Source organism: Cotesia glomerata, linkage group LG5 (genome assembly GCF_020080835.1).
Source record: "Cotesia glomerata isolate CgM1 linkage group LG5, MPM_Cglom_v2.3, whole genome shotgun sequence".
In the NCBI taxonomy this organism is placed as follows: Eukaryota; Metazoa; Arthropoda; class Insecta; order Hymenoptera; family Braconidae; genus Cotesia; species Cotesia glomerata.
In genome coordinates, this window is record NC_058162.1 from 8,755,140 (window position 1) to 8,773,420 (window position 18,281).

The following is an 18,281-nucleotide window of genomic DNA, read 5'->3' on the forward strand; positions in this document are numbered from 1 at the left end:
ATCAGTTTTAAATTTTAAACCCTCGACTGCATTTACTTTTTCCGTTTCTTTAACACTATTTATGTTTATGTGGCCCATTCTCTCATGCCAGAGTTTTAAAGTGGGTACTGTAGTTATATTACATTCTGGGTCTTTTACCTTGAACAACATACGGTATAAATTGCCATACCTTACTCCTACAGATGACAATTCTCCATCCTGATTTCTCACTTCACAATGTTGTTCGTAGGCATGAAAGGAAAATTTTTTGTCATTAACGGCTCCCACTGAAAATAGATTTCTTCTTAATCCCGGTACAAGTAAAACATTTGACAATGTACGGTCATAAACCTTTCCATTCAGATTTACTTGAATATTTACAACTCCAGTCCCAGATATTTGAAGAAGTTTGTCATCTGCGATTTTTACATGTTTTATGGCTTCAGAAGGATTAAAATTTTGAAAAATTTCTCTTCTCCATGTCATGTGCATGCTATCCCCTGAATCTGCAATCCAGACGTCTTTTTCTTGAATATAGTTTTCTGTATTCAACGCCGATACTTCACAAACATAAGTTTGGGTTTCACGACCTGTGATCTCTTGTTGGTCATCATTCTCAGCCTGTTCGGTACATTCTCTTTTCCAATGTCCAACTTTGCCACACTTATGACATCGTGTCCTCTTCTTTAATTCACGCACTTTGTTAAGTCTCTCTTGTTTTTCTTGATATGTTTCTTGTCTCATTTTCATTTGCTGGAACTGCTTCTTCATTACATTGACTTGTAAAGCCGTCATCATTTCACTTTCTTCTGAATCTTTTAAACGCTTATCTTCACGGATTAATCTTGCGGTAAGATTCGTAAGTCTTTGCTCATCTTTAGCTGTACACTCCCATGCCATTCGAAAAGGTGAGAATCTTGGCGTAAGACTACTCAATAATTTTGAAATAATCGATTTTTCTGATAATTTCTCACCAGAATCTGTAAACGTCTTGTAAAGGTTTTCAAACTTTTCAATTTGAGTATTTATTGGTTCACTGTCAACAATATTATAGGCATAATATTGTTGCCAGCCACTCGTAATCTCATCTTCGTTTGTTTCTCCGTACAAAGCTTTCAACTTGTCCCATATAGCTTTGGGACTTTCACAATTGATCAAGTTCGGATGCAGAACGTGATCGACTGAACTTAGCAACAATGCCATTGCTTGTGCTCTACTTTTCTTCCATATTTTCCAGTCTACCAGCTTGTCAGCTTTATCTGGTTCAACATAAGTTCCATCGACATAATCTGATAGCTCTTTTGAGTCGAGCAGGATTGAGATACCAAATTTCCACATTTGATAATTCTTTCCATCTAACTTCGTAAGATTTGCTGTTTCTTTCTCAGCCATTTTAACACAATTACACTTCACCGAAAAAAAATTAAAGTCACCTAGCAAACAATAAACTACTTACTCTTACACTTATAACTTCACTGTATCAGTCAACAATTATCACTCACTTTGCGCAGTAGAAGCGTGCTGGGCCCATAACCTGTTAGAAATAACTACTCAGGTATTGTTTAATTATTGTTTATTGATACAAAAGAAAAATAAGTATATTAATTAATATTAAATTAGCTTCACACTGAATTTAACTAAACAAACAATATTAAACGAGGTTAAACTGACAGAAAAATAATGTTAAATTATTTGCAATAAAATGACTCTAAATCTGGACAATTGACACTTGATGGTGAAAGAGTTTAGCTCGACTAACTATAACAGAAAAATTATTAGTTACATCTAGTACTCTCAGTACTCAGTATACTCCCACTACTTCATTAAGGGTCAAGGGGTAGTGGAAACATTACCAGGTATGCTGAATACAGGACTTTATAGTGAACTGTATACTATACAAACATGTATACATATTTAGGTATACTAAATACAGTGACGTTGTCCTGTACAACTTTTCTCTAAAATAAATCTAAATACTAATTCTAACAACTCGGCCGAGGAAGCAACAGCCACCGACAAAAATGGTGGAAGAAGAAGCACGCCTGTTAGAAGAGATCCTGATCACCTCTGAACCGGACCATTCACAGCGCCGTCCACTCGGACCTCCGAGACGAACATAGTCCATGTTAAGGCAAGCCCTTGGCAATTACGACAGCGGTCACCTCGACGGTGGCCAGTTTGCCCAGTTGGGCTCGATACGACGACGCACCGTTATTGATGGATTACCCGGAAGAATTCGAAGACAAACCACGAGATCTATTTGAACGACCACGGAAACGACCGCAGCAGACGTTGGAGCAGCTGTTAGCCACTTTGACGCCGCTAGACCAAGTTAGGAGTCAACCGTTCCTTCCGCATCAAAAGAGACGTCGATTCACGGCGTATGATCCAGAGCTACGACTATATAAGGTGATCCAGACAAGTAACCAGAAATCACCGACTATAGTATCGACGGGAACTACGGCACACGACATGTTGGCCAAATTACGGGGCAGCTCAAGCTAGAAATAAAGAAACAAAAAGGAAAATGCAAGACGAAAAGTGTCAAACAAAGTTCACCACTTTTCTTTGTAAAGAAAGAGGGGTGTGAAGAAGGTATTATAAGCTGGGAGGCGGAGGGGTGTCACGAGCGACGGCACCGCGGGCCTCATCGACGGACTGAGCAAGCCACCGCTACCGCGACCACGTCGACTGCCCGTGCTACGGCATTTATGTATTTAGTTTTAGTTTTGTTTATGAGTTAAATTATTTTGTTAATTATTAATTATTATTGGTTATTATTATTTTTTATTTGTTATTAATTAATTATTAATAATCATTGGAAACGACGTTGAAAAGTAAAAAAAAAGGAATTCGTTAGTACGCCATCGTCGCGATAGATAGCGTCGCTTATTCGCTCGCAGTAAAAATCGCCGAGCTAATATAAGCGAAACCGCGTCGTGATAATTTTTGTTCTTTCAAAGAACAAAAATTGACTTTATCTGAAATTAATAATTAATTAAAATATTTCGAATAAATTCGAAATATCCAATTAATAATTCATTTCTAAGTCCCAGCGACTATTTAGTATGGGAAAATAATTCTACGAAAATTATTTATTTTGTATAAAAATTATTTTCTAAGTGTCGTGGATGAATTAGTATGAAAATGTATTTTGATTGGAATTTATGAAATCAGTTCAATTGATTGAATAAATTTAATATTTAATTTCGGAAATTTAAATAAAAACTTAGAAACTGTCGGGGATTTCCCGAAGTTCGACGGCGAGCGATAGGTGGCGATAATTCGCCAATAATTTTCGCTGTTAGTAATAATTTTCGGGTTGATAAAGCCCGAAAATTATCCGCCGTTGAGCAACCTTTCTCTGGGGTTAATTTCTCGTCTAGAGACTTCTGGCCGAGGAATTAGAAGAGGGTCCACTCTACCTGGTGCGGACTACCACAGGTAAGTGAACTTGATCTCCTACGAGAAAAGGCGACTCTCCACCTGGAGGCCTTCAGCCAAAAGGTGGCAACCACAGCCGATTAGGTGGGGCGAGGTGGATTTTATTCACTCTCTCCTTGGGAAACGCGAAGTAGGGCCTGCGGGGCGGCACTAGTCACCCGTCAGGAATCTGGCACCAGAGGGCCGACGGAAGGGAAATAGCGACGCGTTTTTGTAAACAACGGGAGTATGATATTACCGAAGTCGGTAATGATATTAGTAAACGCCGTGTATGTATGGGTTTTGTTTAATTAATCGCCATTATTGTAAAATGTATAAATTTAATGTTTTGTTTATTAGAATAAAGAGGTTTTGTTTTTGATAATTATAATTAAATTTTCGAGTTTAATTAATTTAGATTTACTCTCGGTAGAATCCTGGACTCCGGCGAGCTTAAATCGAGCCGGGGGTAAAAATACGTCAAAAAGTACCCGTTCAACCTAAAATCATTGACACACAACAAGACAGATACATTCATAACAATCACAAGTAAGGTTAGGCTTACAAACATAAGTAATAGAGCGCGACTACCGACTTTCGAACTTTCTGCCGCCTCGTGTCTCGTTGTCAGAGCATGAATACATTTTTCGGCTCCTCGTCGTAGAGCGCATGCGCGACTAAACCACGGCATAAAAGTGAGGCTTTCTGCCGTGAAATCGCAACGAGAACCCCGTACTTTCGACCGGCGTAGTAAGAAAACTTATTACTCGTCAACTAAGAATTTCAGTTAAATTTTATAGGAATAACTTTCTTCTTAAAATTGCCTAAATTAATTCATTTAAAAAAAATGAGAAAAACGGTTGACCCTGAAGGCCATCCCTGCAACTTCCCGCTAATTCCATACCTAGGCGCTTAAAATTGCACCTATGACGTTTTCGAGCTTTTCGAGCTCAAAAATACAATTTGTGTATTATTTTGAGCTCTCCGAGCTCAGAGAGATAGCTTTTCTATGCTTTTTAACTCTTCGAGCTCAAAAGTCTTATCAACATTCGATGAAACACGATTTTTCTAATTTTCAATTTGCTGTAACTTTTTAATAAATCAACCGATTTTCACGCGGTAGGCGGCGATCGATGTGGTTTTTTGAGCTCTGTAAATGATTCTGAACAACAAAATTGATCTGATGAAAAATTTCGGAGTTATTACAAAAAAAAACTTTTTTCGATTTTTTTCGACAACGATATCTTACGAACGCATCAACCGATTCTGACGCTCTATGTAGCGATCGATGCGGAATTTCAAGGTTAAGAGCTGATTAGTTTTTGAAGTTGATCGGTTCAGCCAATTCGGAGGTATTTAAAAAAAATGAAAAAAAAAAAAAAAAACAACTTTTTTTGTCACTTTTTTTCACTTTTTTTGCAATTTCTCGAAATCTACTGGTCCGAATCGGTTTCAACTTACAGGAAATCTAAGTTTGGCGAAGCCCTTTCGAATGACACCAACCGCGATGAAATCGGTCAAGCCGTTCAAAAGTTACGAGGGGTTTACATACACACACACACACACACACACACACACACACACACACACACAGGACCAGTATATCGACTGAGTGCCCTACGAGTAGCTAGTGCCTTCCGCACTATATCAGAAGAAGCAGTGTGGTCAACTGCACTGAGCCCTGAAGAACTTAGAATTGAAGAACGGCAGAAGAGCATAGGCCGATGGCAACTACAATGGGATGCTGCAGAGAAGGGTAGGTGGACGCACCGTCTCATACCTCGGATCGACATTTGGCTTAACCGGAATCACGGTGAGGTCAATTACTATCTTACGCAGATGTTGTCGGGACATGGGTGTTTTCGAGAGTATCTACACCGCTTTAAGCACGATGACTCTTCGGAGTGCCCGTCCTGCCCAGGAGCTGCTGAAGACGCGGAGCACGTCTTCTTTGTATGTCCTCGTTTCGATCCACAGCGTGAAGAACTGGAGAGAGGATCCTGAACCAGAGAATGCAACCAGATTCACTAGTAGAAGCAATGTTGTCATCAGAAGCTGCCTGGAACGCTACCAACACGTTTGCAACAGAAGTCCTTAAAGACTTGCGTTCCACCGAAAGAAAAAGAGCAAATAGCAGAAGATAGAAGGAAGGTAGTTAACACCTTGGCCACCAGAAGGAAGAGCAGTAGCTAGATCCTCCCTTCACGAAGTAATGCCTGACGGCGGTTTCCATGAGGGATTAGAGGAAAGAAGGAAAAGGGGTTTAGGGTTTAGTGGGTAGAGGCGTTAGTGTCGAGTTTTAGTATGACGCTGCGTCGAGTCGCCACATATCCAGGCCAAACAGCTATGCCTAGAATCCGTAAAAAGGATTCCCCCCCCCCCTAAAAAAACACACACACACACACACACACACACACACACACACACACACATACACACATACAGATGTACGGACATCATCGTGAAAATAGTCAGGAAAGCTTCCTAGGACCTCGAAACGTCGAGATTCGATGAAAACTCGATTTTTGTAAAAACGGGGTAAAACCAATAACTTACCGATTTTCGAAAATTTTCAATTTTCTTAGCGGGAAGTTAAAAATTAGAAAAATGGTTAACCCTGAAAGCCATCCCTGCAACTTCTCGCCAATTCTATACCTAAACGCTTGAAATTGCACTTATGACGTTTTTGAGCTCTTTGAGCTTAAAAATACAATTTGCGTGTTACTTTGAGCTCCCTGAGCTCAAAAAAATAGCTTTTGTATACTTTTGAGCTCTTCGAGCTCAAAAGTTTGATATTCCACTCTTTTTTGAATTTTCAAATAGCGATAACTTTTGAATGAATGAACCGATTTTCACGCGGTTGGTGGCATTAGACGCAATTTTTTAAGTTTCATGAAGAATCTTCAAGTTCAAATTGATAGAACGAAAAATTTTGGAATAATTCCAAAAAATCACTTTTTTTGGTTTTCTTTCGTCAACGATAACTCACGAACGAATCAACCGATTTTAACCGGACTGGCGCCGATCGACGTGGTTTTTTGATGTTGAAAGCTGATTAGTTTTTGGAATTTATCGGTAGAGTAATTTAAAAGTTATTCCAAAAAAACCACTTTTGAAAAAATTTTTTTTTGTAGTTTTTTTAAGATTTCTCAAAATCTATTGGTTCGAATCGGTCCAAATTGCATTCAAAATCTAAGTTTGGTCAAGTTCATTCGAATGACACCAACCGCGATCAAATCGGTCAAGCCGTTCAAAAGTTATGAGAGGTTTACATACATCCACACACACACACACACACACACACACACACACACAAACACACACACACACACACACACACACACACACACACACACACACACACAAACACACACACACACACACACACACACACACACCAGAAGAGGCCGCTGTCCACGCCCAGCCCTTCCTCAGATATTGACAAGCCAGCACAGAAAAAGACAGCCCGGGATGATACCTGGACCAAAGTGACTTGGCAAAACAAGAAAAAGAAAGAACAGGAACCAGTGACTCAAGCTGCTACAGCCCAAGACCAGCCAAACAGCGGTGGCTCCAAGAAACCAAGGAGGAAGAAGACAAGAACTAAAGCTGTCCTAGTCCAACCAGCTGAAGGGCGAACATACGCCGATCCCCTGAAGGAAATCAAGGCCAAGGTAAGCCCTGTCGAGACGGGCGTAGACATAAGGTCTATTAAAAAGACGAAACACGGAGGCGTTCTCCTTGAAATGGCTCGAAAGACGGAAGACAGCAGGGCATTCACCGATGCAGTAAGGGCAGCCACTGCAAACATCGGCACAGTCAAGACGCTAACAACAACAATAACGATCTAGATCCTCGACTTAGATGAAATCTCTACCGAGAGCAAAGTCCGTGAAGCACTCAAACGTGAATTCACTGACAACCTGGAGGTCAAACGGGTAAATTTGACAAAACCCACACCACGAGGTAATCGGGCAGCCTTCTGCGAACTAGACGAGCCCAGTGCGATTAAGGCCCTTGACAAGGCCCGTATACGGATCGGTTTGGTGAACTGTCGTATACGCCCAGTAGTAAAAGTAACACGTTGTTTTAAATGTCTTGGTTATGGACACCAAACACGTCAGTGTGCGGGACCAGACAGAAGCAGGTGCTGCTACAAATGTGGCGGAGAGAACCACAAGGCCGTAAACTGCACAGAGAAGCCAAAATGCTTCCTTCGTGCTCCGGAGAAAGATGCCCAGGATGGTCTATGCCATATTTCTGGCACTGGAGCTTGTAAGGCATTCCGCAAAGCACTTGCAGAAGCCACGAAAGGTCAGAAATGACACGCATATTACAAGGCAACCTGAATAGGTGCGCCTTGGCGCAAAATCTACTGCGCCAGCGTGTTTTCGAAGATAAAATTGACGTCTGCTTTATCTGCGAGCAATATCTAAACATTGAAGGTAAAACATGGTTCGCAGACGAAACGAGCACGGCAGCAATTTGGATTGTGAACACAAAGAACGTTACCGTCAACAACAGCGGAGGTGGAGCAGGTTTTGTCTGGATTCAAACCCCCACAACCTACTTCATGAGCGTCTATCTCTCATCTAACGAAGGGATTAGTGTGTTCCGACAGAAACTCGCAAATATAGAAGATGCGATCACTAAGTTCGACGGCGAAGTTATCGTAGCCGGAGACTTCAACGCTAAATCGGCTGAGTGGGGCGCTGCTTTCTCCGACACCAGAGGAAACGAGGTCGCTGACGTCGTGGCTAGACTCGACCTCATATTGCTGAACACCGGGAGCACCACGACCTTTAGAAGACCAGGGTACCAAGAATCTATCCTCGACATCTCATTGGCGACTCCAAGGACTGCCAACATGATTGAAGACTGGACAGTATCCGAAGAATACAGTGGCAGTGATCACCAGTTTGTGACATTCAGCGTTGGATTGGCATTTCCTCCGGTTTCACAACGCGACGTTTCTAAGCGGAAGTGGAATGCCAAAAGCCTTGATCCAGAGGCATTGCAAGCTTCACTCGCACGAAGCTGGTCTATCCTCCAGAACAACCCGACACCGGATACCTGCAGCGCGACGGAAAAGGCCGTGCTAAACACGATGAAGGAAATTACTGCCGCATGTGACGCCTCTATGCCGCGGCTGAAAAACCAGAGCTTCCACAGGCCGGCGTACTGGTGGTCAGCAGACATAGCAGAACCGCAAAATATGCCATCAGCTACGTCGCCGAGCAACGAGAGCTACGAAACGCTCCCCAAGCCAGGACTTGTATTCAAAAGAGTACAAGCAGGCCAAAAAGACGCTAAACCGAGCCATTAAAGCAAGTAAAGCGAAACTGTGGAAAGAGATCTGCAACGATCTCGACAATGACCTCTGGGGTAAAGCCTACCAAATTGTCGCCAAACGACTTGGAAAGGCTTCACCAGAGTCGCCGAAGTCTCCTGCCTTGATGGAGAGCATTGTAACGGAGCTTTTCCCCAAACACCCACCGCGGGAGAAGAAACACTACACTAAGAACAGCGAAGTAACACCCTTCACAACTAAGGAATTACAAGACGCGGCCAAGTCACTCAAAACAGGAAAGGCACCTGGACCTGATGGCATCCCGGCATCGGTGATCAAAACTGTAGCCCTGGAATATCCAGACATACTCCTGAACACCTACAACGCATGCTTGGCAACTGGCACGTTTCCCGTGGTCTGGAAACGGCAGAGATTGGTTCTCTTAGACAAAGGTAAGGGAACCCCCATAACACCTTCGTCGTTTAGACCACTCTGTATGCTGGACATTGCTGGAAAACTGCTCGAGAAGCTCATACAAGGGAGACTTCGCAACGACATAGACCGTGCTGGAGGTTTTGCCGCAAACCAACACGGCTTCCGGAAAGGATGTTCAACAGTCGGCGCGATCCAGAAAGTCGTAGCGACAGCGAGAGAAGCATGGACTGGTAGCCTCAAAGCCCGCAAGGTGTGTCTTGTCCTCACGCTAGACATTAGAAATGCCTTTAACAGCGCAAATCGGAGAGATATTTTGGACGCCCTGGAGCACAGATTTGACGTGGAGCCGGAGAATCTGGCACTAGTCGACAACTACCTTGACGAGAGAAAGCTGATAGCAGAAACCACGGAAGGTCCACAAGAATACGCCATAACGGCTGGCGTGCCGCAAGGCTCAATAATGGGGCCCGATCTATGGAACGCGGACTACGACGAGCTTCTGGAAATCCCGTTGCCAAAGCAAGTGGAGCTAACGGGCTTTGCAGACGACGTCGCGGCCACGATAATAGTAGACAGCGTAGAGGAGGCCGAACTACTCGTTCGGGAAACCATTGATGCTGTCGGGACTTGGCTCGATAAACACCACCTGAAACTCGCAAAACACAAAACCGAGATGGTCGTTCTGACTCGCCAAAAATGGTTCCCAAAACTATTTGCTGTGGACATGGGAGGAATAACGCTAACGTCAACAAGGGCCCTGCGCTATCTGGGGGTAATGATAGACGAGAAACTATCTTTCCGCAAACACCTCGATAGTGCATGCCAGAAAGCTAGCAAGACGGTGTCTAGCCTAGCAAGAATTATGACGAATACTATGGGACCAAAAACCAAAAAGAGGAGAGTCCTTCTGGAAGCAGTCCATTCGATACTGCTTTATGGAGCGGAAATATGGGCAGATATATTAAAGCAGAAAACCTATCGGCGGAAAATGGCAGCAGTACAGCGGCGAGGCGCTCTCAGAGTTGTCTGCGCCTACCGCACGGTTTCCGAAGCGGCTGTATTGGTCATTGCGGGAGCTGCGCCCATCGACCTATTAGCGTTCGAGAGAGCAAGACTCTACGACGCTAAAATCGGTGGCGAAAACATGAAGGAGGCAAGAACGAGGATAAAAACGGAAACGCAGCAAGAGTGGCAGGACCGATGGACGTCGGGAGAGACAGGCAGATGGACAGCGCGACTGATCCCAAACATCAACGTCTGGCTTTCTCGGAAGCACGGGGACACGGACTTCTTTCTGACCCAGCTACTGACGGGACATGGGCAGTTCAATGCCTATCTATTCAAGATGGGTTTGCACAGCACACTAACGTGCAAATACTGTCCAGACAAAATTGACAACGCCGAGCACACGTTTTTCGTCCAAATAAGGACGATAGAATCTGCACCGAAGAAACAATGGGCACCGCGCTCTCCCCTGAGAGCTTGGTAACCTGCATGATCAAAAAAGAAGAAAACTGGACAGCTGTAGTAGCCTACGCGCAGCGTCTCTTGAAAGAAAAAATCGCAGAAAGGGATTAGAAACCAGTAATAACAAGAAGTAGGTGTCGTGAGGCACAACATGGACTGAATTGAAGTAATGCTAACGCGGTCCTGATCCAGTCTTCCCTGTAACATCTATAGGGAAACGAGAGAGGAGGATGTTTAGTCGGTATTGTTGCAAAATAATATTGTCTTCTGAGTCCGATATACCCAGGCACCAACACCTAGTCCTGGCAACAACACCAAGTCCTGGCATACGTAAACGTATTTTACCTCCTCTATAAAAAAAAAAAAAAAAAAAGACATACAGACACCATCGCGGAAATTGTCAGGGAAGCTTCCTAGGGCCTCGAAACGTCGAGATTCGATGAAAACTCGATTTTTGTAAAACCGGGTGAAAACAATAACTTCCCGATTTTTGAAAATCTTCAATTTTCTTAGCGGGAAGTTAAAAAATTTTTTTAAACAATTTCTAAAGCATTTGGGAGCTTTCTATGATAAGGTATCTCAGAAATTATTAATTAAATTTACTTAATATTTCAGTAAATGTTTTCAAGATATTACAATTCAAAAAAATATAAAAAAAAAAATTTATTTTAATCAATTTCAACATTGAACTATCTTAAGGGTTTGCTACAAAAACAAAACTGTATTAAAATCTATGTTTTGTTATCATACTATATGATTTATTATCCACATGCTAACAATAATTTCTTACCACAACTTCTTTTATATTATCCTATCAAAAATTTTTTATCAGTGTAAGATAAAAATATTAATAACAATAATAATTAATATTTCCAACAAAATTTATCTATATTTGACATTAATTTGAATAATTAATAACTTTTAGAATTATTTTGAGTGACAAATTGTTAATTATTGTACAGACTTGGGCGGCGAAGGGGTGAGAAGTTCGACGGGTAATCTTGGCGCTAATCCTCTCATTGAAGCCCATTGCCCGTCGCAGAGCTGATGAAACGTCAATTCGATAACCAATTTACCGCCCAGAGTTCCTGGACCGAGGCAAATTGCGCCGGCCCCAGATTGCCAAAAGTTACTGCGATTCACATTTTTTCAGCAATACTATTAGTGTTATTATTATTATTATTACTATTACTGTTACTATTGTTATTACTAGTACTGTGATTATTAGAATTAATGTTGTGATTATTCCGGGCGAAGTACATCTTTCTGAGCCACATTGCGAGATAAGCAACTTCGCAATCACAATGCCAAGGATTACGGGAGAGCCGTAACTGCTGAATCATTGGTACACTATCTAAAAAACGGCCAGGCACGTAAGACAGCTGATTGCTTTCTAACTGTCTATAAAATAATTAAATTTATAATTATTTGAACTTAACAATTATATGGAATTTAAAATTATCAATTTATTTTGACTTTTGGTCACTGACTAAAAAAAAAAAAAAAAAAAAATTCATGTTTTGAGAAAATTTAAGTATTGATAAAATTAAAAAAGAAAATAATTTAATTATACTCGTGCTTCGTCCTCAAGATTATTAACGTTCAGAGTTTTATGATCTAGTCCTTATATTTCCTAAAACAGAAATCTTCCTGGGGAAAGCTGTCAGGATTGGGAGAGAGTTAATAATCTTTTCGGATGAAACACATCGTATAATTATGATAGAACACTTGGTAAGTCCGTTTAATCTTTAATTTTAGTCGAAAAATATTAAATGATAAAAGAAAAAAATTTTTTTTCAGCAGGCATAAAATTAAAAAAGAAAAAACTAATAAAATAAATTGTAAATAAAAACTCTCAATTAATGTAATGAAGTAAAATGAAAAAAAAGTTTGGGGTTAAAAATAAAGTAGATAAAAAATTAATTAAAATTTTAATGTCAACAGATACTTACAGTTTTTTCAAAAAAGGAGTATCTTTTAAAACATCTGACTGCAGACGACGAATTCGGTTTGAATGAAGAAATAAAGACGTCAAATTTCCCAGTCCTTGAAAGTCTCCGTCGGATAATTTTTCTAAAGCATTGCCGTAAAGTACCAATTGCTGCAATGCAGGTGTCTGAAGAAATATACCTTTCGGAAGGACTTTTATATGATTTTTGCCTAACCTCAATTCTTTCAACGCTTTCAGTCCAGTAAAAGCTTCTTTGTTTAACTGGGAATTCAAGATCCAATTTGAATTTCTAAATACTAATTGATTAAAAAAAAAAAAAAAAAAAAAAAAAAAGAGATGATTACTTGACTTATCAAATTATTAGATAGATCCAAAGTAGCTAGAGCCTCCAAATTTATGAATAAATCCGCAGGGATAACTTTTATTTGATTGTCCCTAAGGATCAGTTCAATCAAATTTCCAAGCGAGTCAAAGAGCCCAATTTGGAGCTCGCGAAGGTGGTTTTCTTCCAATTTGAGGCACTTTAAGTTTATCAAGTCCTTGAAGATATTCTTATCGAGGTGAGATAATTGGTTCTTTGAAAGCAAGAGATCTTCGAGCTCTTTGAGATTGAAGAAAATGTCCGTGGGTAGTTCTGATATTTTGTTGGAAGAGATGTCTAGTAGCAGGAGGGCTGTGTTCGCGACGAACAAACCTTCCGGTAATGTTTGCAATTTATTTGAAGATAAATCTCTAAAAGTTTTAAGAATTCATTGTTAATTTCTTTTATTTTATTTTTTTTTTTTTTTGAAACAATAAGTTTACTTACACAATCTCGAGATAACGCATACGCAAAAATAAATTCTGATGAAGATCACGGAGTAAATTTTTACTGAATCGTAAGTGGGTGATACTGTAGAGGGAGTAGAATGAATTTAATGGCAAATGTTCGATCATATTATTACTCAAGTCTCTGAAAAAAATTATTTATTTTTTTACATATTATTGTGTTCTATACAAAAATATGCGTGATAAGTGATTACATATGGTCATATATGGTTACACATGATCACATATAACCATGTATGATCACATAAAATCATATATGGGATCAGTATGGCCACGTAAAGCCACATTTGGTTGAATATGATCACGGATGTAACTATACAGAAAAAAAGATTTACTTGAGCCAAGAAAATATTTTTCTTCCTAATTATTTTCTTGACCGAAAAAAAAATTTTTTTTTGACACAAGAAATTTCACTTATTCCAACCAAATTGATTCTTTCGCTTTCAGAAATACGTATCTTAGTCCAAGACAATTTATTTAAGTCAAGAAAAACTTGTTTTGAGAAAATTCAGCCTCTTGGTCCAAAAAATTTAGTTCTTGATAGAAGTAAATTTTCATTAATATTTTTATTGATTAACATGTCAAATGGGAAGATCAAATAATATTGAATCTTTTTTTTTCATTCAATATGCATAATTGCACGCTAAAATAATATAAAATGGGTATCAAATATTCAAGAGAAAAATTTTCTCAAGGTGAGAAAATTTTTTTCTCAGCTGAAGTAAGTGGCGCTGCTTCCCTAAAGTATCTGAAAATCTTGATCAAATATAAAAATTAATTGTATCAAGTATTTATGATAATTTGAAACAAGAAAAAATTACTTCCACCGAGAATAGAATTTCAAGAAAAATTTTTACTTCGGCCAACATAACTTCGGTGTGCACTCGAAAATTTTCTTAAGCCAAGAATTTTGTTCTCCAGTCAAGAAATTTTTCTTTCTGTGTATACATATGACCATTATGTTCCATACGATCATATATAACCATATACTATCACATACAATTGTATAAGAGGCCACATATGATCACATAATACCACGTATGGTCACATATGTTCATGTGTTATAATGTATGATTGCATATACGATCACCTATGATCATTTATGTGATTATATATGATCATACTGGTCATATGTGATCACGCCAAACTATACGATCATGTATGTGACTATATATGATCATACAAGGTCCCATATAATCATACATGGTCACATATGATCATATATGGTCACACTAATCTTCTATTGATTTTGATATAATTTTTATGTTAAAAAAAACTCACAAATCCTTTAGTTCAGTCAAATTTCTAAACGTATCCCTATGCAAAGCCGTCAACTGATTGCTCCCAAGGTCCCTGAAAATAATACCCTGAATAAATTACCCTTCTTTCTCTAACAACCAAACTCCCAAAAGAAAAAATGCAAATTACAATTTAATGATATCCTGTGGAACAAGTTGCCCAGCCGGAATATCAAATAGACCATAACGCCAGCAAGAAATGGACTTTGTTTCCGGTCTGCACTTACAAGGACCTTCTACACAAACTTCCCAGTCCTCCGGCCAGCCCCGAATTTGCCAAACTAAACCCAAATGTAAAAGGGAGTTAGTTAACAAAGACACCGACCCGAATCGTCTAATTCAGTAAATTATGCATGAATTCATTATAATTATTATCATTATTAAACTTATACCTGGTTGTTCCATTGCCCGTAAGCGTCGCTCCAGCCTAGAAACTCGGCTCTCGACATCTTCGATGTTTAGTTTTCTCTCTTCGTCCTTACCCTCGCTCTCGTATTCATCGCAACTTTTCTTGTCCTTGCACAAGCTGTTACTATTTACAACACCCACGAAAACAATACAAAAAATAATAATAAATAACTTTAATTGGGATTCTAGAGAAAAATTGAAACATCTGGGACTGGACATTGCGAAAACATATTCTCGTAAAATCTCGTGAGTTACTGACTATGACTCCCCATGCTAAAGTACCAAGTAAGCATCCTCATTAATTCGACCAGTAAATATTTATTATGGATCTTATTGTTCGGCAATTATTAAGAGCTCATATTACGAGGGGAATGAACTAGTAATCAATTCATTTATTTATTTAATTAAATTAAATAAATTGAACCCTTACATTAAATTTTGATTTATTTTTTTTTTTTATTTCACTTTATTGGGTAATCTAATTACTTACAATATCTACAATTTAAATGTTAATCCGTTAATACGTGCGTGTAGTTTGTATTTTATATTGAGTACATCGAAGTTTGATTGGAGTTTTGTTTAAGATAATCGGACGCCACCTGATCCAGGACATTCACCCTTGTTTTTGACCGCGAGTTCTACAAAAAAAAAAAAATTGTTTATTAATTTTTTTAAACAAATTTTGATTATATTTTTCCGCACAATTTTTTTACATGTAGAAACGATAACTTACTAAGTCCCATTTCGCAGGCAACGGTATCCATAGTACATTGATTGGCGAAAGTACGAGGCTTGAAGTTGGGGTTAGCGGGGTCGTGGGCGCACACCGGCTCAAAAGTCGTCGGGCAGTTTTTCACACACTCTTTCTTGAATGTTTTCGGTTTTTCGTCTTTCTTTTGGGCGTCTTTTACGCTCTTCGGCGTCGTCGATCCTGGCTTCATTTCTTTGGTTTTGTCGTCTGCTGGGGAAGCGGAGGATTCATTGCAGAGCGCTACAATGTACACTGCAAATAATGCTGTAAAGTAAATTTAAATAAGTTGAAAATTTGAAAGTTTAATAGCAAAAGTTGAAATTTATTTATTGACAGAAACTGAAAATTTGAATTATTGAAAAGATAAATCTTAAGCTTCGATGAAGATTTATTTTATTTATTTATGTATAACATTATTAATTGATGTCAATAACATTATTTTTATTAAGAAAAATTTACTTGGATGAATAAATAATAATTACTTCGCAATAGTTTATATTCTTTGAATCATAATTGATTTTCTTAAAGTCAATAAAAAATTTATTCATCTCAATAAAAACATAAATACTCATTAATAAAACGATTGAAAAATAATATAAACTCTATTCTTATTATATAATTGTTAAAGTAATTTTTGTAAGAAAATTCTTTATTTCTTCCCAATTTAATAAATTATTTTATATAAGCTAAATTGTATTTTTCAGAACCTGATAAAGACTAAACAGTCAAACAGTTGTGAAATAAAAAAAAACATGATCGTTATTTTCTGTTTAACTACCTTTAATCTTTATTTATAATTTCTTACCAATTTTTTTTCTTTCACAAGTTAATTTTTCCAATATTTTTTTATTTTTTCCTAATGTTTTTTTTTTCTAAAAATATTTTCTCAAATTTTTCTTTGTTTCTTTCCAAAAAATTTTTTTTAATAAAAGTTAATTTTTTAATAATATTTCTGCATTTCTTACCAATGTTTAATTATTTTTAACATTTCTTCTTTTTATCCCAATATTTTTGTTATACACATCCGAATTTTTCCTATTTTTCTTGATTTCTTCTCAATACTTTTTTGTCTAAAAGTCATTTTTTTCCAATATTTGAGTATTTCTTCCTAATCTTTTTTTTCCAAGTCAATGTTCCTAAATATTTATTAATTTATCCCCAATATTTTTTTACAGCCAATTAATTGACTCAAAATTTTTTTTCAACATCTTAACTAGAATTGAAAATATCTTCAAAAAATCAAATTCCATAATAAAACATTACCAATTTCCAATCACAATAATATCTAACTGCCAATAAATACAAATTACAATTTAAAAAAATGGCTTTATGATTTTTCAATACTTTTAATCACTATATAAAAAATTTAGTAGCTTTTAAAATAAATTTAAAATTCGCTTCTACAAAACAGAATTATTAATATTAAAATAAAAATATTCGCTTTAAAAAATTTTCTTAAATCGTTTAATCAATAATCAACAAATCATTCACTTTTCATATCAATAAAAAAGTCCTGAAATTTTTTAACAAATTAATTCAATCCAAAATAATATAATTCACTATTTACATAAAATTTTTATCAATAAAAATCAATCCATAAAATAACAAAATAAAAAGTTCTTACCAATAACAATAAAGGTTCTCATCTTGGAACAAAAAAGCTACCAACCACAAAGCAATAATTAATAAAACAGATAAAGAAGATTACCGGTACAATTAATGAGCGCTCAGTAGGATAATACAATAGTGACTGGATACAAGATACGTCCAGCATCCGCGTTTATAACCAATTGTCGTAAACTCCCCCACCTGGTAACCTGAGCAGCATTATTATCATCATCATCAAATAAATGATGGACCGGTTGGTTCTACATTAAGTTATTCAAGTGTCCGGTGAATACTGGTCACTTTTGCTTTCTACGTCCTTTTATTTCCTCCTCTTCCTCTTCTTTCTCATTTTAATAATTAAATGATACTATTTACCGCGACATTACTAGCTTACACCGATTACGATGACCTGGTATATCAGTTTGCCAATTTACCCATAGCTTCTCGGTTCCCCCACTCCCAACTGTTTAAATGGCGACGAGTTAGATTGTTTCACGTACAAATTGTAAAGTTAATGTAATGGAGGTTTACGGCTTTTTTTATTCCACAATCACTCGTCAATAAAAATTTATTAAATGTAAATACATATATGTAATATCCTTGAATTATTTATTGCCAGCGATGGTTATGCTAGTAGTAATTAATTCCGCGCTACAGACCACAATTATCGTCTTAGGTGACATAATTTTTCGAGGCTAGAATATTTATAAGTCATCAAACTTTATTTTTTTTTCTTAGTTTTTAAAATTATTCAATCATCTGTGCAGATGATCTTTTTAGGCGAATTAGCGAACAAACGACAAATGACCTGAGCAAAAAGGAAAAATTGAACAAAGAATCAGC

General features: G+C 37.8%; 2 protein-coding genes across 2 annotated transcripts; both read right to left on the reverse strand.

The window, feature by feature from the left end:
* Positions 1-11,457: 11,457 nt before the first annotated feature.
* On the reverse strand, positions 11,458-15,442 carry LOC123265164 (platelet glycoprotein V-like). Its single transcript, XM_044728824.1, has 8 exons — positions 15,064-15,442; positions 14,802-14,952; positions 14,655-14,726; positions 13,354-13,497; positions 12,890-13,277; positions 12,547-12,806; positions 11,808-11,995; positions 11,458-11,721 (listed from the first exon to the last, which is right to left on the reverse strand). Exons 1-8 carry the CDS (start codon positions 15,296-15,298, stop codon positions 11,546-11,548), a joined length of 1,614 nt encoding a protein of 537 aa, XP_044584759.1. The 5' UTR covers positions 15,299-15,442; the 3' UTR covers positions 11,458-11,545.
* A 73-nt stretch (positions 15,443-15,515) lies between these two features.
* Positions 15,516-17,693, reverse strand: LOC123265160. Its single transcript, XM_044728819.1, has 3 exons — positions 17,455-17,693; positions 15,813-16,094; positions 15,516-15,717 (listed from the first exon to the last, which is right to left on the reverse strand). Exons 1-3 carry the CDS (start codon positions 17,474-17,476, stop codon positions 15,659-15,661), a joined length of 363 nt encoding a protein of 120 aa, XP_044584754.1. The 5' UTR covers positions 17,477-17,693; the 3' UTR covers positions 15,516-15,658.
* Positions 17,694-18,281: the final 588 nt, after the last annotated feature.